General features: G+C 39.1%; 1 protein-coding gene across 4 annotated transcripts; it reads right to left on the bottom strand.

The window, feature by feature from the left end:
* Positions 1–1,235: 1,235 nt before the first annotated feature.
* LOC146486052 (uncharacterized) lies at positions 1,236–21,449 on the bottom strand. 4 transcript variants are annotated; one of them, XM_085097767.1, is made up of 7 exons: positions 21,276–21,449; positions 10,318–10,573; positions 9,059–9,186; positions 7,196–7,369; positions 5,588–5,635; positions 3,778–5,142; positions 1,236–3,021 (listed from the first exon to the last, which is right to left on the bottom strand). In XM_085097767.1, the coding sequence occupies exons 2-7, from the start codon at positions 10,481–10,483 to the stop codon at positions 2,482–2,484; spliced, it is 2,421 nt and encodes an 806-aa protein (XP_084953893.1). In that variant the 5' UTR covers positions 10,484–10,573; positions 21,276–21,449; the 3' UTR covers positions 1,236–2,481. The 4 variants fall into 4 exon arrangements, with proteins under 4 accessions (XP_084953893.1, XP_084953901.1, XP_084953884.1 ...); XM_085097775.1 differs by lacking the exon at positions 21,276–21,449 and adding an exon at positions 16,121–16,321; XM_085097758.1 differs by lacking the exon at positions 21,276–21,449 and adding an exon at positions 15,263–15,399.
* Between the last annotated feature and the right edge of the window lie 4,994 nt (positions 21,450–26,443).

Genomic DNA, 26,443 nt, shown 5'->3' with positions numbered 1-26,443 from the left:
GGGGCTAACGTAACAAAGTGTTATGTAGGCTAACCGGAGTGTTATTTTGTAAGTGACCAGTCTATCACGGAAAATATCTGCCATCTTGAAGTGGGCGTAAAAAAATATCCCGTTCAGGTGCTTGAGTTGAAAATCAATCTCCTGCCCAGAGTCCTCAGTCCCTTTGGCCAGCGGTTGGTCGCCTGGAGAGACTCTGGGCTACTGGAACTATTTCACCGCAGAAATCCTGCGATTAAAAGGCATTCACAGTGCAAGACTAGTCGGAATTCTATCATTGAATGATCTTTGGTGGGAACCAAATTATTTTGTTGAAGACCAAGAACTGGAATACAGCAGCTTATCAAGAATAGTATGACACTTTTCATAGATTTCCGAACGTTTTCGAACATAATGCATTTCTTCCGACGATGACCGAAGACTGAAAGATATCTTGAATATCCAAGCATCGCAGGTCTTGACTATTAAACGTGGTGATTGTTTGGGGAAAGGGAACAGTTATTTTAGGTGCGAAGGACTCCCAGAAAATAAGGTAAAACACAAAAATGAACTGAAAATAAAGACAAAAAATAAATTGATTGAAAAGTTTAAGAGTTGTGTTTTTATTATGAATATGAAAAAGATTATTCGGGACAGCTATAAATATCATTTACATCTCCAGCAATTTACACCTTTTAAAGATAAATACAAAAATATTGTAATATTTTCTATTAAAACAAGTATCGCAACAATAAACACTATGATTCTTTCATAAAATGTACGGTTCCTATAAAGTAAAATTTATTCGTAGCCAAATCAAGGCGGTGGATGTGGATGTATTACCAATGTAGCGAATACGACTGTTGCGTACGTAGTTTGTTGTTCGTATCTTTTCAATGTTTTCTTGTGCAACATTTACAAAGAGTAATTGAAAAACATTTACAAAGAATAACTAAGAAGTTTTGAGTATCTGATAGCAGGAAATGTTTTTGCTTTTTCTGGCCCTGGAAAGTTCAAGATACGTTGGGTACTGAAAAATGTATTCACGTTTTAAATGTATCAAGTCAAAGTTTAAAGATAATTGTCTTCAGGCACAGTCGACGTTATATGGCCCTGTTTGCCTGCACTTTTTAAGTCAAGCCGAGTTTAATTCGATAGCAAAGATTGCTCTCAGTTTCAACGAGAGGTTGCGATGTGAAAAGGGCCTTGCATTTCCAATTTTTTTTCATTTCTTTGTGATAAGCTGAAAAGGTTCCTACAACTGAAACAGCACATCAACAACTGACGAGATACGACATTCCTATGACCTTTTCACATGAAATTAGTTTGATATTTTGGAGGCACTTTTCCGAGAAAGGACTAGAGCCATATTCTGGGCTTACGACATTTTGAATCACACTAATATTGAGATCCACCATGAACACCCTTTTATAACAGACCTTGTGAAACCCAACATGGTAAGTTATTTTGCACTTTCTGATCAATTTCAAACCGCCTTGGTCCCTGATGAGCAATTTAGTTTCCCTGGTGAAATGTGCCGCTAATAATTTCTCGAATCTTTACCAATTGTGCTGTTACTCTTATTGAAGGAAAATTAAAGCTAATGCAGTACGACGTCTCGATGATACTACCATCATTATCATGGTGAAGGGATATTCAAACTTTTTTAAGAAACTCTTTAAGACTTTTCTCTTTAACAAAGCGTTTTATTAGTTTTATTAGTTTATTAGCATTAAGTAACGACCATTGTAAATTACTGTAATACCTATTTTTTTTCTTTAATTTGTGTCATTGTTATGCGCGGGTGAGCATTTTCGTATGAAACCTGCGCACTACAAATTATGAATTTATTATTATTATTATTATTATTATTATTATCATTATTATTATTATTATTATCATTATTATTATTATCATTATTATTATTATTATTATTATTATTATTATTATTATTAAATTATTACCATCATTGTCAAGGTTATCAAGGCAAAGTGATATTCAAACCACGAAGAAGCAGTTACTTTGCCTTTATAACGATGGATGTATCATCGAAAAGTCGGAGAGCATTTAGTTTCAATTTTTCTACTTACGTTTTCCAGTAAACCTCTAGCCATACTCTTTTTATGATGTCTAATGATTTGCGCCAAATTAAGCGACTTTACAACGGTTTAAAAATTCCAATTGCTTTTCAAAATGCCGAGAATTGCATTTCCGAGAACCTAATGTCAATTGCAATCCCCAGACCACCTAGATGTTTCTGCATACGAAGCTCGTTTGTTCAAACTCCTCAGTTCGTACTTGTGCCCCAAAGCCTCCCTAACTCCATTTGAAAGTGTCCCATTTTTATGGAATAAAATTGAGAATGGTTGCTGCACAAAACGGTGAGGGCTTTGTGCAAACTATCGAAGGACTTTACGAAGGAATCTGCACACAGCTAAATGGGAAGGTCATGCAATGAAGACGCGAGGGGCCTTTTTGTTCTTGGTCTTCGGTGAAAGGCATGAACTATGTCGTTAGCGATATTGTGCAAGGATCACTAAATGGGCCTGCCCGTTCTTGGTCATCCACCGCACGTACGGCGAAATGATACTTATTTCCTGCAGAGAACTGGGTTAGAGTGCACGCCATCGGAAGTGGCAGGGCTTTCACAATTCCAATTTTCTTCCACATTATCGGGGGGTTTGTGCTTTCGGCGCCATCTTGACAGGCAAACAATTCATAATTATCAATTGTTGCTATGTTATCGTCAAGGCACATATTCCAAGATAGTACGATGCCATCCTGAACTACTACAATTGATGCTGTTGGTTTTGGAGGCGTCTTTAAATTAGATTGCGTTTGGTCGGGTCTAACCGCAGGAGCATCCGATTGGTTTGGAGCACTGCGAGCAACGTTTCCAGCATTAGGATCCCCAGGACGGTGCACCGATGGCGACGCTGTCGATGAGATCCCAGGAGACTGGACCGGTGGACAAGCTGGGTTTCTTGTTACAGTAGTTGGTGCTGGGAGAATTGGTTGATGAGGTGCAGATTTGTTTCGTGTAACCTATGAGAAAGCAGGGTAATACTACTGTAACGATACAATACAATACAATACAAAATTTTATTTAGACACCAGTGGCAGAAAAGTAATGATAGCAGTGAATCCCTGAATAGGATGAATAACGTTATGTGAAAATTTAAAGTTCAGTCTGTAAGAAAATGATAGCCACTAAGCTTAATGCGGCGGGCCTCATGGGAAACAGTGAGTTTTCTTTGGAGGCAAAGCAACATCCATTTATTTATCTGCCTCAAAGACTTAAAAAATTCTGTCTTCTGAATCTTCATTCAACATCATTCCGGTCAACAGAATGGTGTTAAATAAGAAAATATCGGCTAGAAAAAGGTGGCAAAGTTAGCCCAGGGGCCTTATGTGCCATACAGACTTGACAAGGATAACTGCTGCGCACCTATGAGTTTACCTTAAATTAGATATCTTGAACTGTTTAATAAAAAGTAAGAAAGATGTAATGTTCGTCATGAGCAAGAGCGTTGGACATGCTGTCTTCATGACCAACAAAGAATACAGGACTCGTTTCACATATGGCCTAGTCTCCCAGTTGTTGGTGCACAGAAGGTCGTGGGTTCGATTTCTGTCGGTTACTCAGATTTTTCTTTGCCCAGCACTCCTGAAATGATGAACATCACATCTTTTTTCATTTTATTACTGAGCAAAAATCGGCAATATTTATTGTTCATTTATAGTTAAAATAAATACCAAACGCGCCCTTTCATACATGTTTAAACTAACTATGTTAAGTACCTGATATTCTTGGATGACGTAAACCGTGCCATTAGATTCCGCAGGCTGATCAGCGCCACGCTCGCTCTCACTGTGGCGACGATGATCAGCTGTCATCACTCTTGGACCACTGTGGCATTCGTTGCTGCCTGGTTGTATTGCAGTTGAAGGGTAAACTACTCTCTCTACTAATTGACCTTGAGAAAGACCTGCAGGCGGACGACTCGGAGCCGGAAACTTTTCAGGGTAAGCAGAGGGCTGACTTTTTGGGGTACCCTGACTCAAATATGTTCCTGGAATCTGGTTAGATTGATTGGACGGACTAGTAGTGTACACAACCTGATTAGTTGGCAAAGGTCCCGATGTTTGCCCCTTTTGTCGGCCACGTTCCTGCACAGTCCATGGAGACTTCTGGACCCTAAAGTTATGCATGACATAGTTGCTGTTACTAGCTACAACATGCATTTGGAGGCTACCCTTAGCCGGGTGATTTTCAACTCTTCTCCTCTTGGGAGGATGAAAGAGTGACACATTTGGAGGACCACGAGGATTATCAGCAGTAGAACAGTGTTTAGCCTGGCCTGAAGGGCCATGATTTACCGCAGGATATGGTTGAAGATGGGCAACGCTAGGTCCGCTAGCTTGCAACAACTGTGCTTGTTGATTGGGTTGATAGGGCTGTGATATCCATTTAGCTGACGAAAATTGTGGTCGACGAAGTCGAGGTGATTCCGTTAATGTCTGTGGATAATAACTTTGATGCTGACCTGTAACAAGTGAATTGATAGATGACACATCTTGAATTCTAGGTCGTAGAGGTGGCGGTCCGCGTGTCGGAGCTACCTGGGGCATCTCAGGCCTTGGCGGTTGTTGATAAATGTTTATTTGTCCCTGCATCGCCCCGGAAACTTCAACGCGAAACTCGGGACGAGGCAGCTGGGTTGACGGAGCTGGTAGAGTTTCGCCTGGATGATATCCTTGCACCTGCAGCCCATCTTGATGATCTCGTTTCACCAAATTTTCCGTAGTTACTCCATGTGCTTGAAGGGGAGGACACATTGATATCTCAATTACATCTTCCTTCGACATTTTTGTGGCATCCTCGACAACGATAGGAAGGTTCTGTGCTTTACTGATCTCAGGGTTGTTACACGGAACTCTAGTTTCGAGCGCTCTTGTGCGATCATCAGTCTTAACTTTCTCAAATGATTCCGTTTTTCCATTGGTTTTATGAGCAACCACCAACTCCGAATTAACTACTGCGGCTCGGTGATCATTTACAATCTTTGCCGGGGGCTGCATTCGGTTGAAGAAAGTGGACTTTTCAGGCACAGAAGCTGGTTTCATAGGCTTGGAAATCTCAGGAGATAGGGGCCTTTCTTGTAGCTAAAATGAGGAAAAATATTACGACAAACGATACAAGCCTCTCCAATTATAACATTCCACTCACGTGTAACTGAATCTGTATGAAATATTACTTTTTACAGAGTATGTTGAAATGGAAAATGTGGATTCACTTAGTATCAATATGCGCATATCTGAAGCACTACAACAAAGCCTAACATGTTAGTATGGACTTTCTTTAAACGAAAATAATCACAAAATATACAGGGAATTACGTTCATCTTTGGAAACCTGCCATTTTAAACCTTCCACTTCCACTGGGTTATGTTATATCTTATTTCAAAATTTATTCAAGTGAAAGCTATCGAGCAATACTTTGCTATAATGTTGTTCAATTTACCATATTTTCATTTCTTTTTCCACTCAAAACTTTGAGGTTGTTAGATTAAAAATTAAGAACAAATAGAAAATAGAAACAAAAATGTACCAAATCCATGTCAACTTGCGTTCCACAGGAAATCATCTGCACCTTTTGCTGTGGGGAGAGAACAAAAAATTCCATGAGCTTTTACAGTTACATGTTTAATGAGCACCCTTTTTTCATCAAGCCTCGTTTACTGTTTCCTGATTGGTTGGCTTCTCAGCTGATGACAGCAAACTGAGAAGAATGTGAGCATAATTTATAAATTTGCACAGAGCATAATTGGCTCTTCATCAGATGAGCAGATAGGGCAAGCATGACAGAGTAATTAATGAACAAAATTTATTTACGGCTAAAAGCTCTCATGTTTTAAAAAGAAGAAATAATTGGCTTCAAACACATTGCCTCAATGAAGACCTGAGGGCAGGTTTACGAAGGTGGACGTGCTGATGGTTCCCAGTGGTTTGCGAACATTCAAGCAGGTCTTAAGGCTACCTACGAGAAGACTTGTCCGTTTTCAGTTAGTGGGTAGTTTTTACGTTTCGATGCAACTAACGCCGTCTGTATAACGTTTATGTAAAAAGACGTTTAAAGACGATTATACTTCTAAGACTCTCCCAAGCTAAATGCCGACGGTCATCGAGAGTCAAAGCCAAAGAGAATCACAAACAACGCCTCTTCAAGAAAAATTGTCCAGAGTTATTATTTTTTATGAGAGTAACCGAGAGCACATGCCAATTCGGAGCCAAGCGGGCGCGAGAGTTTCAACTATAGTCAATATAGCCACCTCTCTCTCAGTGCCCTGGTGGATTGTCACCCCCTAGAGCGGATTATCACCTCTCTCTCAGTACCCTGGTGGATTGTCACCCCCTAGAGAGAATTATCACCCCTCTCTCAGTACCCTGGGAGATTGTCACCCCTTAGAGGGGATTACCACCCCTCTCTCATTGCCCTGGGGGATTGTCACTCCCTAGAGGGGAATACCACCCCTCTCTCAGTACCCTTGGGGATTGTCATCCCCTAGGGAGGATTGCCACCCCTCTCTCAGTACCCAGGGGTATTATGACCTCCCTCACAGTACACTGGGGGATTATCACCTCTTATAGAAGATTGTCACGTCTCACATAGTACCTTAGTGATTGAGACCCCTTGATTGAAGAGGATCATCACCTCTCACTTAGCACCACGGGGGATTACCACACCCCTATAGAAAATTGAGCTACCATCTTGGAGAGAACTGTGATAGCAACATGATAAGTTTTCCATGAATTGGAAACTCGGAAAAAACTCCGAGCTCCAGATGGGATTTGAACCCACGAGTCACGGAGGGTCGTGGGTTCAAATCCCATCTGGAGCTCGGATTTTTTTTCCGAGTTTCCAATTGATGCAAAACTTGTCATGTTGTTACAGTGATAGCAGCCAAAAACACGGTATTTTCAACAATTTAACGTCAATTTATTTCAAGAGTGGAGCTGAAGTTTCCTTTAAGATGAATTAAATTTCATATGAATCTTTAAAATGGAACAAACACAAGTAGCCATAACGGATTATCACTGCAAACACCCATACAGATCTCTATTTTATATTTTACCCTTTTACATACAGCGTACAGGAGAGCGTTAACAATTCAATTACAGTTATCAGAAATATTAAGCTGCAAAAATGCTAGCACACCTTTTCCTGTTTGGAAGAGATTTCATTCAGCGTCTGTTGCAGTCGCACTGAGTCAAACTGCAACTTCTTTTTCTGTCCTTCCAACTCAGACACTTTCTTTTTCAGACCTTCTACATCTCCCATTAACCTTTTCTCTATTGCAAAAGTCCTTTTTATAATCACTTCTTTTAAAATCTGAAAGGAAACAAAGCAAGTTGACATGTAAGTTCCTGTAAGTCATTGTTAACCCTTAAAGGCCAAATGCTGACAGGTATGTAATTTAACATTAAATAGAGGAAAGATCCTTGCAGCTATTTACGCAACTTTTAAAGCAGTTACGATAGGAAAGCCTGAAAAATAAATTAAAAAATTCAGGTTTGAACGGGATTCGAACCCATGACCTCTGCGATGCCGATGCAGTGCTATAACCAACTAAGCTATACCAACCTATATGTCAACTATACTAACTATATCAACTGAACTCACAATATGACCAGTTCCCAGTTGGCTTGATAGCTCTGATTCGCTCGTTTTGATGAAACAGCAAACAAAAGGAAACCGATTCAAAGACAAAAGACTGCTTACAGTCCCCTATATTTTCTTCCCGTGATTGTCAAGTTCGAACAGACGCTAGCCTACGAAAGCCGATGTGTTTCAGGCAGAGAGAAGCAACAGCCAGAAATACGTCTGCGTTCGCAGACTAAACAGCCGCCTTCTTGATTACATATGTCAAAGGAAACCTGGAGAGTACCAAATTCCAGAGGGGGCTTGGTACTCTCCCCAGAGGTCATATATGAAACAAAACTGGCGTAAGTTACTGAACCTTACGTCATCTGAGTTAGGTAAGTAAGTACTTATATTTTGAAATAAATGCGATGGTATATACCACACGTTCAACATTTTAGCAGTATGCACGATATTTGTCCCATGAACCTAGTTTAATGGCCTTAGCTAGCTAGCTCGGTAGAGCATCCGAACTAGTAATCGGAAGGTCTTAGGTTCGACTCCTGATATAGGAACACCTGAAATTTATTTGAAATTTATTTTTTTTTTATTTTGCCACACCCCAAATACAATGTAAACAAAAAAAAATAGAAAAAAATAGATGTAACAATGGCGAGGAGACCTAAAGGAAACTATGAAGCTTATATTAATTAGGTCTCCTCAATTATTATTTTACAAGATGAAATCAAAAAAGAAGACAAGAACACGACGACGGATACAATTACAATTTCATACAATTACAATGTCAAACAGAAGGATATATTACGAAAAGAAAAGCTACAAGAAAATGAAAACTATTAATAATTATTATAGAAAAAACGCCTTAAGTGCTTTCTTAAAGGAGATAGAGGAGGACGAGTTGATTATTTTGGTACACAAGGAGTTGTAAAATTTAGGTCCCTGGTAAAAAACGGAAAATTGTTTGATGTTAGTTCGACAAAGAGGCAAACGATATAAATGAGAGTTTCTTGTATGATACGAATGAATTTCTTTCTGTAAGGTGAATTTACTGTCAAATTTTAAAGGAAGGGTACGGTTTTGGTAAGAGTACATGGATCTCTTTTTTCCGAGTATGCCTGTGTCACTTTCTAGAATAATATATCATACTTACATTTTGTTCGGTACAATACTAACGAACATTTACGACGGATTGATAAAGATTTTTTTGAACGAAAATCCAACTGAAGACATTTTTTACACACGAAAAAAAAAAATAATAATCCGGTTAGTTAGCGATACCTGTTTAGTGTACTAAGGCCGAGATATGTGTATCAAGTTAACAAAACCTCGGAAATATTGCTATAAGCTTTAAAAATTCTGTTTTGGTATCAATAAAGTACAGAAAATGAAAATAAAATCTCCAGTTTCGAGAACACAAACCTGGCGAAAGACATCCACATCCATTTTTATTTCACCCTCGCCTTTTGCTTGCTTGTTGCCTGGTGACGTCACTTCGTTTTTTTTCCCATTCACCACAAGCGACGCATATCCATTTACATCTGAAACGACTGAAGTTAGAAATTTAATTATGATGATGATGATGGTGATGATAATTATCTTCAAATCATCATAATAACAATCATACTAATAATGAGAATTTACGGTGGCATTTCCACCGAGTGGCTCTTAATCCACTTTTTCCTGGTCGAATTGGAATTACGTATCACCACAATAGTCTCTGATTGATACCTCACCACCCAGATCTATTTGCTTTTCGTCCACACGCGGTCAGACCCAAAGACCGCGTTCCCTTTGACCAGCGCCGATCAACGAGGAATCAGCTGGAGGAGCGCAAAAGTCAAGTTACATCCTAACCACAGGTAAATACAGAAGGGGGAGCTTAACTTAAGAACCACAGGTAACCCACACGAAGGGAGGCTTACACACAAGCCACAGGTGAGTCACGCGGAGGTTAAACGTATGAAACACAGGTAATCTCCTACCCAGATCTCACTGCAGGTTTCGAGATATGAAAATGTGGCCGTGGGAGATCTGGGTATGAGATTAAACCACAGGTTACCCACACGACCCAAGCTGCCCACACGAGCCACAGGTAACGCATAAGGCTGGAGCTTAATCCGGTTGCTACTCCATCGCAGAGTATCTTCAGCAGTATGTCACCGGTGCCCACACACTTTCGTAAAGAGAGACAATGTTTCCTTGAATCCGTTCGGAACGGGCAAAGTGAGGCACCGCTAAAGATACCTCCAAACCTTCCGGATGAAATTTCCGAAAATATTATAACCAGATAAAACGACACGAACTAAAGACCAGGCAAACCTCGCACCACCAAAATTCTGATCACAAATACAATGCACTAACCACTCCACAAGAACCTCAATAACTGTAGGGTTTAAAGGCCGGTTTACACAGCACGTATCAAACATATTTTGACACCCAAGTCTGGGCCGCGACTCGTGAAATGAAAGTCGGCCCGATTCAGAAGATCTGTTGCAGTACAATTTTTTTTACCAAGTCGGATCAGTACTCAAAGAAACCTCAATGTCAATGAAAATTCCAATCACAATTGGGTGTCAAAGTACACGTACGACTTGCGCTCCGATCTTGTCGGGCCGAGAACTCGGCCAGATAAATTGTAGCGCGTAAACCGGCCTTTAGTGTTGATTTTTCCATTTTACCTGACAAACTCTCGTCACTAGCAGCATTATGTACTCCCTCATTACCGTTGGCGTTTTGATCCAGGTCCTTTTTGTCTTTCTCGCCGTTCTTAGGCGTATTTCCGTTCTTTGATAGTAAACTGGCCAGCCGTTTCAACCGTTCAATTACTTCCGGGGTCACGTTCATCTTATTTTCCAACACCCGTGCAGATCACTGTTCAGTTCCAACCTACGACCAAGCTGGTCACAACATTTTGCAGGCTTTAATCCGCATCATCTGAAGCAATTGAAAATAAAAGAAAAATAATAGTTTACGAATCAACAAGTTTTTCGAAATTAAAAGAGAACGACGTTAAAAGAGAACGACGTTTCGACCGTCCGACGGTCATTTTCAAGTTCAAAATGAGAAGTAAAATATGTGCTTATATACAATTGTGAAAAAACTAATGAGATGCTGACTTAAAAAGCTCTAAGATATTCAATGGCCCCCGACTAGACACGAAGTTCTACAGGAAACCAACCGATACTGGGCTTTTACTGCACTACCAAAGCCATGTTGACATGAAATACAAACATTCTCTGCTGAAAACAATGTTAAACCGGGCGTTCAAACTCTCTTCGAATTGGCATTTTTTCCATCAGGAATGTGAACGTCTTAAAGGGATTTTTTCTCGCTTGCATTATCCTGAAACCGTCGTAGAGAACACCATCACACATTTTATTGAAACGAAAGTTACTGAGAATGCATGTCCTGAACAACGGGTATCCGACGAACGAGCTCTCGTCAGAATCGTCCTACCTTTCAAAGACCAGAAATCGGCGAACGCGGTGAGACACCAACTTAGTGATCTCAGCCGAAAGATCGATGCTGATGTCCATCCTGTCTACACAAGTCGGAAGATTAAGAGCAAAATCAAACCAAAGGAACATAAACCTCCCATTGTGAATCAACAAAACGTTGTTTATTATTTCAAATGTGGTCTGTGCGATGCAGACTATGTTGGCTTCACGAGTCGACACTTGCATCAACGTGTGGAGGAACACAAACGATCTGCAATTGGCAATCATGTAAAGGACGAGCATGGACAGGATCCAGAGACCATTAAAAGCAACTTCAGAATCCTGAGAAAGTGTCAGAGCAAACTCGACTGCTTGATCTTCGAGATGTTGTTTATTCGCGACCTAAAGCCGAAACTGATCAAACAATGCGACTCGATCCGCGCGAAGTTATTTGTTTAATTATTTCACTTTTAAATACCTTTTAAATACCTTTTATCGTTTTTAGCGTTCCTTTGTATTTATCATTCACGCTATTATTTTTGATATTGTTTAGATGTGAATATCTTAGAGCTTTTTAAGTCAGCATCTCATTAGTTTTTTCACAATTGTATATAAGCACATATTTTACTTCTCATTTTGAACTTGAAAATGACCGTCGGACGGTCGAAACGTCGTTCTCTTTTAACGTTAACTTTTATAGTTAAATAATAGTTTACTACAAAAAGTGTTAAGTTTAATCTATTTTTCAGGAAAATGGTGGTTGCGATAGCATTGAAGAGTTTCAATAGTGCTGAATTGTTAATTACTTCCACAAGGAAGTGTGTGGTCGAAGTGAAGGTTATGGAATTTCCGCATTCCTAGTGGCTTAAACAAAGAGTTCCACCATAAAGGATGTTGCATATCCTTAATTTCATACCTGTGAAGTGCATTTTTAAACGTTTTTTATGAACGGCATGCACAAGCATCTCTTTAACCAAGACACCTTCGAACTTCCTTTCGAAATTTAAAGAGATTTCATCACTGAATGGTCGCGGGAAGGGGGCGCGTTTGTTTAACACTTAGGTAATCAGATGTTGTCAGCTGAGATCTGCACGTGACTGGCCAGGAGGGGCCTTAATATCGAATATGGTGACAGGTTTTAGTAAAACCAGTTTATCGGCTATTGAACATATCAAGTACAGTAGTGATAAGAGAGACTATTAATTTAGTGTAGTACTGCAAGCAATTTTGTTTCATTTTCCTTTTTCATCAGCGCGCGGAGGGGAAGGGTCATCCGAAAAATTATGTTGGTCGGATTCAACTCCACCAGCCACACCCCCTTCCGCTCCCACACCTTATGAAGTACCAAGGTGGGATGACAGGAGGGTGCCAATCAATCAATCAATCAATCAATCAATCAATCAATCAATCAATCAATCAATCCATCCATCCATCCACTGATCAATCAAGTTATTAATGTGTTTCTGTGATGACCGGAGCACATTGCATTGTATTCCTTTTGTTTCGTGAGATATTATAAGGGATTGTACTTTGATCTTGATTTGCATTTATTTGTTTTGTTTTCCGTCTTTTGTTCAGGTCTTTATTTTACTTCATGTTTACCAAAACAACCCAGAAATTGCAATTGTTAAGCTTGAAAATTACTTAAGTACCTAAAATATAAATTTAAAAATCGGTATGGAATAAAACGGAGAGAACAGAATGCCAATGCTACTTGAACGGGTAAAACTAGGAGTCAAACATTTTGTTACCATGTAAACATTTGATCGACCCCGATCCATACACTGATCTGCCCTTATTGGCCTGTTCATCAAACGGCAGAGTTGGTTGCTTTGTAGGCAGATTGGCCAGGACCCTGTGATAAGCTATTAGTTCAATGCGATCCTTTTTTGCATGTTTTTTCTTCTTAATCTGACAGTTGCTCCAGGCCCGTCTTTGAAACAGAAGAGCTTCAGTCTTCTCAGAGCCTTATTTATAGCTGGCTGCTTGCAAATGGAGCTAGCCTGGATATTACAATTCTAAATCGGTCTATAATCTGCTAATACGTGAATAGACCTTAGAGAGCCTGTCACTACAGCTACAGCAAAGTCCAATCTCCCTTTTAGGTTGGTACGTAAGTAAGGCAGCTTTATTTCATTCGTATTTACAGATTTTAATAGGAAAATTAACGACAAAAACGTTACACGACTTTTCGACGACTTCATGTCATCAATTTCAAATGTCATAAAATTAACATAGGCGGCATATATATGTAGAAATGGAAGGGTGAAAAGGTACATGTAAATTAAATTCAAGCATGAGAACGGAAGAAAATTAAAAAATTCAACAGAGTTTCACACACATATTATAAGTACGTAAATTATGATCATCCGGGTGAGTGTAGTCCTGAGAAGGACTGTTTGTGGTGACTTTTGTCAAAGTCACCACAAACAGTCCTTCTCAGGACTACACTCACCCGGATGATCACAATTTACGTACTTATGACATGACTCCTGGGTTCAAACCATTTACAACACACATATTAGTTATAAACGGAATTAAAGCCTTCCTTAGTTAACCAACAGAACATTGTATGTGAATTTACATGTGAATTATTTTATGTGATTCGTGATGCAAATGGTTTCTGTTACACGTTCCGTTACCTCAACCAACGTGTGAAGGAATATTGGCATTTCGTAATTGGCAAGCATTTCAAGGACGAACAGAATTTAAGACCGGTGAACCTTTATGAGAACTTTAAAATCGTTTTCTTGAATGTCGAGGGAAGCTTGAGTGTAATTTTTGAAATGCGCATGATTAGAAAGAAAAGACCGACACTAAAGCACTCAAGCGCACTCTATCCGCGCGAAACTCTTTAGCTTTGTGTCAATTTTCCTAAAATGTCTATCAAAATTGATCCTTATTTGATGCATTTACAGAGTAGCATAAATATGCTAATATCTACGAACAATAAACAATACCAAACCAAGAAAAATAACATACTATTAATAAAAGTCATTAACAAAATTTACATGAACAAGAATTGGAAAATGAAGAGGTCTTTATAAATGGCTACGTAAGATTTGTTAATGGCGTCAGATGAGATGTCGACGGCACGGTTCGATTCAATGTGTTCTTTCATGGTTACTGAGCTGTCTAGCGTAAAATGTATATAATGTTAGGAAACTTGGCTAATTAATATTCTCGGAACATACCACCCTTTAAAAGACTAGCCGACTAATTAATGAATTGTTTGCCTGAATCTCGTAACAGTTGAAAAAGTCGCTGTGATTCACTGAGCCGAAAATGCGAAGCATCCGCGTCAACGAACGAGCACTCAAACCAGCTGCCACGTATGTAAAACCACTCGACGTGTGAGCTAATAAACATAACAATAGCTCTGTATTTAATTTCCAATTTAACTACGAGTTTTTCGAATTTTAACCAGCTGCATTCCATCTGTTATGAACGCATCCTTGACATTAGCGATTAACTATGAGGAAGTATTACTCTTAGGTGAAATGCACGACACACGGAAGCCACGAAGTAAAGATCGTATAGCATCTTTGGATTTTTCCTGTTTAGCGTTCCCTTCCCGCATATTTATCTATATGTAAACATAACATAAATTCTCGGTCCCCTGAGATTACTCAAGTAAAACTGACCTGAAGACGAAAGTGAAAAAGATAGAACACCTCTAAACAGCATTGCTGAAAAGGTTCTCATTTTCACTTCTCACTTCCTAATCCGTGTAAGCTACGTTACCGTACTCACAGTTTTGGCGGATTTGAAAATCTGCATATTTGACTGAATTTGTTGCTAACCACAAGGAATTATCAATCTAGCAATCGAGACAACGAACTGAGCACGTCTCCTGATCGACATTTGAAAGCGAAGCCTAAGATAAGGGTTCTTTGTTTTGCAAATTGACATCTGTTGCATCGCTGCTCCTTTTTTTGTTTCTCTTCAACCGAAAAACATCGCTGAAATGCCACGCGTCGTAAAACGTGTGAGAAGTCATTTTCGATTTGATTGTGAAATTCTTTGCAAAACCCAAAAAATTCTTGAAAAAGTTCCACCAATTTATCAGGAGTGTGCATACGCTTGCATGCAGCACACTGGCTTGCTTGTGAATGATTACTATATACCTAATGGGTTCACGTTTGAAAAACAGTATGAAGACATAACTGTGAAAAATATCGCTTACCTTTAGATGAGTTTTAAAACCAACTTTTTCTCTTAATATAAACCTAGACTCCACCTAGGCGATCGAAGGCGAACACTCACGCTAGGCGACGAACATTGAACCGAGAAATTCCATAAACAGTTACTTCTATGATAATTTTGTTCATATGATATGGTAATTTATTCAAAACTGTCAAGTTATTTTCTTGATAGTCTCGGATCTTGTGACAACACAATATCTGTTAACCACACAACAATAGCAATATTTTCCAGCTCATATTACGTGTTCACCTATTGAACAGATGCAATTCGTTGGATCTGCTACCGAGATCTATCGCGGCTATGGAATCCATAAAAGGACTATTAGTGCCCTTTTAATGGATCGAATACAAGTAAACGAAATAGTGCCGTTTTTAGTATGTTCCACTGTGTTTCTAATGAAACCCTCTGAAACCCTTAGAGCGTAACAATTTATCGACATTTATCTGACAGCTATTGAGCAGTATATTTCCTGTGGTGCGCCTGTTTCTTCATTTTTTCCAAACGGTTTTTATCCTTCTTCGTTGTTTTGAGGGCGTGATTTAAGGCTTTTCCCTGTCTAGAGCGTAGCTGAACGACCTATTATGTATATTACCTGGCGAAACGAACGAAAACTTAGGCAGGCGACTCACAAATGGCTGAAAAAAACCGGGCGAATGACAGATCATACATGTGAGATCGGAGGGTACTCCGGCTGCTCTCAAAGTATTTTTAACCTGATTAAAAACATTAAAAGCCCCGTTTGTACCGATCAAGAAAGAAACAAAAACTGACTCGGGGCATGGACTAACCCAGAAGTCTACGATTCAAGAAACACATTAAAAAGCTTGAGTTAGTATACCTTAATTCCCGTTTCCATTCTAAGCGCCTCCGTTTTTTTCACACTGTGGTCCTCTAGCTCCATATTAAAAGGACTTCGTGTCGATTGTCAATCATGTAAAAGTAGCTCCAAATCGGTTTTAAACTGAATAGGCCGCTTTTGAATAGAAACAACGACAAGAAAATATTTCACTAATCAACTCTTAATTACAAACAATGCGAATTCCGGAGCAATTTGCATGACAAAGATATCAAATGCACTTACTATATATGGCGCCGTGTCGGCGGGCGCCAGGAATGTCTGTCCCTTGGGAGTGTTTATAAATAGCGATATTTTCAAAAAAGACACTTCGATGGGCATTACTTCTTTGACAACAGATCAAAATCTTAAATAATATTTACCGTTTTTAGTGGTACGTGAGGGACTACTAGCAAAACAAATGTAAGGCTAAAGAAAGTAGTTTATCCTTAGATGAAAACTCGGAAACAAGGCATAAAGATCGAGTCATGCATCTTGTTCTAACTTTCAAGTCTGTGGATGAAATCCTTGTGTGGCTATAATGAAGGTAAACTGAATGCTAGCGAACAGTGAATTTCTCGTAACCTTCCAGTGTTGTCAAATTAAGTGAAACTGTGGATTTGTTTTCATTCAGATTTTCGTTGACACTATTAGGGTTGAATGCTCTGTGGTCGCTACGATGACTGATACTTACAGTCGCAAAGATTCCAGCGATAATACAAAATCCATGTTACACATGTATCTGCTCTCCATCACCAGCTGCGATCGCTACTTGCTATTCCATATAACAGCTAGAATCACTAGCCTATGGCGTCGGTGGGAGGTTTTTCATCAATTGAATAGATAAGGTTAATTGGCCACTGTAAAGAGATTCGAGAAATGCGTCCAACAAAGGGCTGACGCTCGAAACGTCAGCTCTCGGATCTCTTTACGGTGGCCCATTCACCTCATTCAAGACAGTTGATAAAACCAAGTACTTTCTTACAACTATGCATGACCCCATTCTAATTCTCTCTCGAGGTCAAAACTTTGAATTAGTGCCAAGTAGAATTTTGTAAAATTGTGTACGAATTAATCAAGCCTTCTGCGTCGTATGTGTCTGTGGGCGAGTGGGTGTGGGGGTGGGTCGTTTCCGCCTAATGTCTCCGGCTTTAATCCATCACAGGTCGGTAAACAGGAGCTCTCAAATGGAAACATTTTCTTATTGTCTCCCGTGTTCTTAGATCGTTTTCCATGTAAGCTGAATACAGAATTCAAAATATAGGTGGCCGACTATTCCTAACGCTTTTAGTTGTTCTAACCATTTTATTATTTTTTTTTATCGTCACCTCCGCCGTTAGGATAAGTTTCCCGTCGATATTTTGCATTCGAAATAATAATTTACTGATCCAGGTCTACAAGAGATCCGGCACCACTCATTGGTTTATTGCTGTGGTCTTGCAGATTTTAATTGTATTTAATACAGAATGATTTGTTCGATGCTTTAGCTGAAAATTTTAGTTGCAGAACGTTTTAGGAAACATAATTTTGTTCCCCGAATTCACTGGCTTTACGAAAACGCTAGCTTTTTTTTTTCTGCTAACGTCACTTTCACCAAAGACAATACTTATAAGACAATACTTACAATACTACAATGCGAAAACGCTAGCTGACCGTTACTTTTTCCGCATTTTTAACGACATATTTGCCCCTCCGAAAGCGAAAGGAATCACGTTTTCGGGTAAAGACGTTTTGAGCTGACCTTTTGCCGAAGAAAACTGTTATTTTCCTTACGACTTAATCCGAATTTCTTAGCCTATTAAGGTTTATCCAAACCTTCGCAGGTGTTTCTCAGAAAAAAAAAATCGTATGCGAGTTGCTTTTATAGAAACCCTAGAAAACTAAACATCATAGTAAAGCTAATAGACTATAGAGTCTGAAAATAATGTTACTTTTGGACATTTTTGCTTTGGCAGGCGAGTCCAAACCCTGAAACACAAAACTGACAGTGTGCGCTTTGACATGAATTACCATCCCAACAAACTGGACTATACCACTCAGGAGATAATGGACCTACAAAGTACATATGTTCGGCTTTTCTGATATACCCATTGGTTCCGGTTCCTGATAAAATCTATTGTAAGTTTGACAATGGAATCTTTTTCAGGGAGTTTCATACACTGGGATGCCCCAAGAAAGCTATTTCGATTTTCGCAAAAGCCTGACACGCTTTGGTTCATTAATGTATGACGAACATTTTGGCCAAATTTCGTTAAAATATGATACATCCAGATACTCTATTAATTCATTTGAATGAAGCGAATACTCGCAAAAACAAGCCCTGAGTTTAGTGGCCTCCAAAGATTTGCACAGTTTTCGCACCCTGTTACAACAGTTGTCAACGAGGCCATGCCGCCGACCAATGGAAAGTAATATAGGAAATCCCTGGCTACCGTAGCCTGCGAATGCAGACGCAGACGTATTTCCGCTGGGCTGTCGAGATTCTCGGCGGAGAGAATCTTGACAGTAGGAAATGCGTCTGCGTTCGCAGGATATGGCTACCGAGACTCGTGACAAAACAATCTATTGAGTCCCACTGTTGAAATTCGCGGAAAAGGCATAGCGGTCACGTTCTCCCTGTTTCTCTATGCAACGGGAAAACTAAAGGAAAGCTCTGTACCGCATGGTGCCTCTCTCGATTCTTCTCCGATCTGCACAGTTGAAAGTTGTTCGAACAAGGAGCCCTTGTCACTCTCTATGAGAGTTTTCTTTGTCTCATCGTATGATTTGTTTTTTTTTTTTTCTTTAAGGCCTAGTTCATACGTCGCATTTCAGTCGAATATAATGCAGACGAAGTTAATAAAAGAAATGAAATTTGCGGTAAAGCGACGTATGAATCGGTTCGTGGAATTAAATTCGTCCAGACGTTTTATCCCGTCTGCTCAGACGGATAAAACAGCTGACATGCGTGTGAGTTCAGACGCATCGAATTAAATACATAAATTTGAAAATACATTAACGTAATATCGATTCGTCGTTTTCTTGAATCTGGAATCGTCGTAGGTTGTCCACACCAAGTTCCAGCATCCTATGTTATTCAAGTCGGTTGAATCAAATCCGTCGTCTAAATCGAATCTTTATTAACGTCGTCTTACAGACGAATTATATTCGACGTATGAACTAGGCTAGTTCTGGCCCCAGGTGGGTTACTTGGGTATAAACGTGACGAGGGGGGGGGGGGGGGGATCCGACGGAGCCTAATATTTTGCACCCAAAAAAATGCAAGACTGAAAATTTTAGACCCAAAAAAATACATGACTTTTATACCCTAAAAATGCAATTTTAAGAGCTGTATACATACTGCCTTTCTGCTGAAAAAGAAACAAAGTTTCGTGGTCAAGGTTGACTAGTTTTGGAACATAGAATGACGAAATATTTTTTTGTGGTTTATACATCGCAACCATTAGCCTGGCGGAAATTCGAATCCAAAAAAATACGCGCAGATTTTTTAGACCCCAAAAAATACACAGTTAAATCTTCAACCCAAAAAAATACAGGAGTTGAAAATTTTAGACCCCAAAAAAATACGTCGGACCTCCCCGTCACGTTTATACCCGAGTATCCCCCCTGGAGCTCTGGCCTTGTGTACCATAGCCTTTTCGTATCCTATAGAACGTTCTTCCGGCTATCTCAACGAGAATTTTTGGCAGAAGCATGACAATCGAATGTAAAGAAAAATTGCTAATGTGATGCAAAACAGGCTTCCGGAAAAACCCGTTTACCGGAAAAAGGTCAGTGGGCAGTTTTACGCCTTTTGGAGATTATGGCACTTAGGTGGTTAATTAACTTTTATTTTAGAAAGGTCATTTCCATCAATAGCTCGCGCGTATTTAAAGTTTTTTTTTTCTGTTTTCGGAAATTGCTAAATTAAGAAATGAAGTTAATTTTAAGATTGAAAAACAGCGAAATTATACCATGTTTCGAGATCAATACGATATAATGATATATGATGTTATCGAAACGAAGTATAATTTCGCTGATGTTTAATTTTAAAACTACACCGATAAGAAATTTAATTTGGCAGATTTTTTTCCATAAAAGTAGCCCTGCGATCCTCTCGACAGATATAGATGATATGTTTATTCATCTGCCTTTGCAGTCGACGACTGAATTACAGCAGTGGGTCGTTTTAATAAATAACTTTTCCTTATCCACCGAAAAGAACCGCTAGGTCCCCTGGGTAAACATTCCTATAAACTAAAATGTTTTGTTAAATTAATCAAGGAAAACGAACGCTTTGGCATTTCATTCATGTAAAACACAGTAAACAGTACTACATCCGTGGCTTCCATTAAAATAGTCTCTGAGAAATCAGATCCACAAACAACCATAGGCTGCAATGCAAAACACGATGAATCACGTAATTAAGGCATATCCGGTAACCAAAATAACTCAGTCAGCTGGTAGTTAGGGTCTTTATACGTTAACGCGAGGTTAACATGAACCAAAAGCAGTTTTCTTTGCGCGTTGTACACAGTATGTTGAGCAATTTCGTATGGCCTAGCAGTTCAGTTTGCCAGTGTTTCCGACGATAGTATAATACGGCATTCAACTGGCAGACGGCATGGCGGCACTCAACGAAAAAGCTTCAGAACGAAAACTCAGTGGTGGCTATTTTTTATTGATGTGTCGTCTACGGTCATCTAAAATGGCGATGATTGGCGCTCTGTAGGGACCAAGCAGGGACGACGACGCCGGCGAAATCTTAACTTAAAAATTATATTTGGGCTATCTCTATGTGTTCTCTGAATAACTTCACGATAATTCCAACTTGAGTAGTTTGTGGAGCTCAACTTGCAGTGGCGGGTTTAGAAAGAGCAAGTAAATTAGTTTTGATGCGCACACGTTTTCCATAAAACCTTGAATTTTGCCATTTCCGGTTGTTGTTTTACAGCGAAAGGCAAAGAAAAGGACCAGAACGTATATCCCACGTGCAGTGCCAGTGTTTTGCTATCTATTATTACTGTTGTTTTCTGACATCTCTTTGCCGTCTTCATCTACCTCGCCACTTTGAGTCATAATGTATCGCGTCAATAAATAACACACAACGATAAAATAATTCGAATAAAATATCTACGACAGATTATTTCATCATGATATTATAAGCTTATGTTCAAACCTTGATCTCTCTTCAGCGGAGTTCGATGTAATCACTAGAGCGCCGGTCCAATTAGGCAAACAACTTCTTCTAGACTGCTTCAAACTGTTAGTGACTCAGTAACCGATAAAATTCCACTGGTAATGTATGTTAGATAACCTCTTTCATTCAAATCAATTAGAAGCTTTCCTCTTATGGTATATTAAATTAAAATTGACCTCGTCATAGGAATTTTTACCAAAATGTGACGCATTTCCGGTGATAAGCGGTGCTTTGATCTGACGTGCTAAATTGGACAACAAACATTTTGTAAACGAAAATTATTCTAGAAAACATTTTCAAAAACATTAAGCAAAACAAGAGCATGAAGTGAAGTAGGTACTCGCGTCCCTAAACTTGACATAGAATAATAAAATAATTATTGTTGTAGAACTTATTCCAAAATAGCTACCATTTTAATATTCTTTTGTTGTTATTCACATTTGCCCTTCTTACCTCGTTCTTAAGCTCAAAAATCTAAAGAATATTTTACCTTGAACGAGGCAAGGACTTATTTGAATGCAAAGAAAAGAATATTAATATGGTAGCCATTTTAGAATAAAGTTTATCATTACATCATTAAAAGATGAAATGCTCATCGAATAAAGTTTAATCACGTGCACGTGAAAAATAAAAAAAATCTGCTATTAAAAACCTGAGTTCTGATTGGCTCTCGCTTCTTGCTTGGGTCTAACTATAGTTAGTTCTTATTGGTTGCACCACGTCAGGATAAGACAGCGAAAATTATAATGAGTTATTTTGGTAATGTGACGCTTCGACGATACAACACAAAAGGATGTAAATTGATAGCGTCAAACAAAGGGTAACAATTATGAATGTTTGGTTTATCAACAGAGTTGATAACTTATGGTAATTGGCGACCGTAAAGAGATTCGATTTAGCAATCGTATCTCTTTACGGTGGCCAATTTTCCTTTAGTTATCAAAAATTCGTTTCTCTGTACTTCCTATCGACGAAGCGACGCAGTTTCTGCAGAAACTAACCTCCTTAGCTATAAATAATGGTCGAACCAATTATCAAGTTCATCTGGTTCTTTCAAATGAGTTGGTAAGGTAATTTGGCGACCGTAAAGAGCTTCGAGAGCTCACCTTTCGAACGAGGAAGGGCTAACGCTCGAATATCTTTGCGGTCATCAACTCGTTTTGACAAAACCAAATATTCGTTTCTTCTTTCTCACCGACGCAGCATAACAGCTTCTTGGGAAACTAACCTCCTTATCTAATTATAACTATAATGATAACAAATTATAAATTTAAGCTACTTTGGTAGGTATCCGGTCAACTCGCCTGCGTGCAAACTCGCCTACGAACAAACTCGCCTACAACTTGTCAGCTCGCCTACGTAGGCGACTTCTCTTCCTGACATAGGCAAGTTCACTCAAGTAATGTATGCCTTTTAAAAAACTTTATGTTCTATCTAACTCGTTCTTTAATCCATAAACCTAAACAAGCGTGCTATGTTCTAAATTCGCCTACGTAGGCGAGTTAACCAGTAGGCGTAGGCGAGTTGGCATAGGCGAGTTTGCACGTAGGCGAGTTGACCGGTATTCCTTTGGTAATGTGACCGCTTCTCTGTTCACTCTAACTATCAAGCCATGGTTTGAAATTTACGCCCGGATGACCACAAACAAATGTGTTCTTTGACATTCGTCTTGAATAGACCTTTGTCACGCGCGGCCATATTGAGTCTCAGAAGAATAAAAAGCTTTGTTTTTGCACGGCAAGCCTCTCACTGAATTCGCGTCTGGGTGAGGCTTACCATGCAAAAACAAAGTTTTTTATCCTCCTGAGACGCAAGATGGCTGCGCGTGACAGAGGTCTTTATTTGGGTGTAATACAAGGAACAAATGCTTTATTTACGCCTTGGTTAACGGAAGACGGTTTCGATGAGTCCCGTCATCGAAGGTTCCTTGAAAAATGATCGAGTAATTCCCAATGAGTTTTTGTTTTTGTTTCTTTTTTTGTTGTTGTTGTTGTTGTTTTTACACATGCTATATTTTAGGGAACTTTTTCCTAACTAAACTGCAATTTTTCTTCCACAAGGCTACGTACGCATCAAATTGCGAAAATCGCAATCGTTGCACCGGGCACATCGGCAATATAAAATCGCCAAGTGTGTCTCTGGCCAGGAGAGGGTCATAAGCTCCTGCTCTGGCTTAGGGGATTCCGAGATCAAACTGTAGACTTGATAAGCCACGCACAAATTAGCGCAAGCGCATTAAACTTTGGCTACAGCGGGGCGCTTTTATGGAACAGCCCACCCGTCAACTTACGGAAATTAGACTCTCTTGGACGCTTTTTAAAAAAGGGAAATTGATCGACTTTACAACAATTGTCAGTCAGGGTCCCACACGGCAATCTTGTAAAACAGTATTTTTGCTATTTTAACTTGTAAACTTTTTAATACTTTCTTATCATAATGTAGTAATGAAGCCGGATTTTACCGTGTATAAATAAATAAATAAATAAATAAATAAATAAATAAATAAATAAATAAATAAATGAATGAATGAATGAATGAATGAATGAAGTATTATGTATGTAATTTTACGAGTTGTTCTTGTTCTCGTTGTTTTGTTTTGTTTTGTTTTCGTTTTTTGTTTTTTCTGTGGCTTTGAAACACAATCAACACGACAAAAAAATAAATATAAATGGAGCCTAATTATTTTAACGTGGTAATTACCTGAAAAATATTAGACAACGGTACTCGGTTGACAAACTAGGAAACATTGTTGCGGAAACATTGTTTCTTGTTATGTTTTCCTGGTGGCTAAACTGAATTAGGGGGAAGCAAACAAAATGTTTTGCTCCCCGGTGGCTAAACTGGGAAACATATGTTTCGGAAGCAAAATTTGTATCCGGGTAGCAAAAATGTTCTTGACCTGAGGCAAAAACATTTTCTTGTTTCCGAGCAGCAAATTTGTTTCCGCAACATATGTTTCCCGCGCGGCTAAACTGGGAAACATTTGCCTTCACAACAGTGTTTCCGCAACAATGTTTCCTAGTTTGGTCAGGCCTTAAGTGAGACAGATCCGATATAGGTCTAATTATATTGCAGCTAGTTAATTGCCGCTAATTTCAAATATTCTTACTAAAACACGACGGTGACTGCAACGAAAACATCAAAAAACAAAACGTTAATGAGCTAAATAAATGGCTTTGCATGTGCATTAAAAAATTAGTACGTTTATTTGACGTCCTTTGCAAGACAACGACGTGAAATGACCTAATTTAATGTGAAGTCTTTTTATGCTATGTTTAATGTGAAGTTTTTTCTCTTTCTGGTCTTGAACGCCGTTGCTACTGAGCATGCTCCTAGATAATCTTAATTCTTTCACATTGTGCAAGTTAAACGGCGGGTTGGAATATTCACATAGAGGATCAGATAACGTGAACATTTATTTCTAAGTGACGTTTTCGTTGGCGTTGCGGGGCATTCGTAAGGTCCCTATTTTGCACGTGACGCCTAATCAACTATATGGGCACGATATGAAACTAATTAGTTTAGTAACATTTGAGAAACTTTGAACACATATCAGGTATCTTAGTAACATAGCTTAAATTAATGGCGCGCTAACAATGGGACATTGCCAAGGAGCCCTCGAATGGAACCCACAATAGGAAGAGGTCAGAGAGGGGTCTAAGGGGCTTCGGGTGTGTCTTGGACGGCAACAAGGAAGACACCACCACAAACAGATGGCAGGCATTGGTTTCGGACTTATGATTCGCTGGGAGCTAAACACTTTGAAGAGGAAGACTGAAGAAGAAGAAGAAGAAGAAGAAGAAGAAGAAGAAGAAGAAGAAGAAGAAGAAGAAGAAGAAGAAGAAGAAGAAGAAGAAGAAGAAGAAGAAGAAGAAGAAGAAGAGGAAGACGAAGAAGAACAAGAACAAGAACAAGAACAAGAACAAGAACAAGAACAAGAACAAGAACAAGAACAAGAAGAGGAAGAAGAGATTCCAGCGGGTTACCAATAACATGCGACCTACCGGCTTCAAAAGACAAAGTTGTGTCTGTTTAGTACTCTTTTTGAAGGTGGTAGGCCCCGTGCTGTTGGTAACAGTTGTTACATTTACCTGAGTGCATTTAAAATGATACTGAACCAGCAAGTAGCTTATGCTAATCGTGGCGGGTTGTTAGGTAGGATAATAGCAAACAATAAGAACAGGAATTGTATACATAAACTAAAAAGAACAAAGAAACAAATTAAATGGTCATCCGTTAGATTACCGTAGAATTCCGAAAGTAACGCCCCCCCCCCCTCCCCCCGCCGAAAGTAACGTTAAATTTTATCTTCCTATTGAACTCCGAAAGTAACGGCCCACCCGAAAGTAGCGGCCCTTCGAAAATGACAACTCAACAACAATAAACTTCCGTTTTGTATTTGATGTAAAGTTTCAAGTAGTATTTTTTGACTCTATGATACCATTCTACGAATAAATTGTGTCCATTTCGATCGACTTACAGTGCGGTTGAAGTATTTAGAGTAGCATAAGTAAATGGAACTGTCTCCTAGTCTTTCTTACAGTAAAAATCCCCAATAGGCCCTTGCCCTCGATCCTAATTACTGTTCAATTTGTATCAACATTGTATTAGATAACGTAGAATGGCCTTCAAGATTTAAAGTCACTGAAGAGAAACCCGTTATGCGGATGGAACAGCATGAGAGCGGAACTAAACTAACGTGCAGAATCATTTGTGATTTGATTGCAAACTTAACTGACTCCTACTTGAAGCTATCCTTTAAAAGCAGTTTGTGTACGTTAGCAGAGTCAAACGATACAGTAATTAGTTGCAGTATAATACGAACAGTTCATTCCATAGTTTTGTTCCGAATCTTGCAAGGGACGGAGTTGAGTTGTTCATATAATCCTGACGGTTTAAAGAAAAAGAGGATCTTGTGCGGTGGGTATCATGATTATCAAAGGAAAGCGAGAAAAGATCCAGAAAATTAGGTCCAGCAACTTTAATTTTTTAGTTGAAATATCATGCAATAAAATAGAAGCTGACTTCCCGTAAAGTGGAATGATTTTAGAAGAAACGAGCAAGGGAACAGTATGGGTCAGTTATTAAAAGACAGTTTAGACGGTGTTTTACAAAACCACGTTCAAAGCCAATTTCCATTAAATTGC

Source organism: Pavona decussata, unplaced genomic scaffold, assembly GCF_977016875.1.
Source record: "Pavona decussata unplaced genomic scaffold, jaPavDecu1.1 SCAFFOLD_21, whole genome shotgun sequence".
NCBI classification, from domain to species: Eukaryota; Metazoa; Cnidaria; class Anthozoa; order Scleractinia; family Agariciidae; genus Pavona; species Pavona decussata.
Note: the sequence above shows the minus strand (reverse complement) of the source record. Positions and strands in the feature narration are given on the sequence as shown.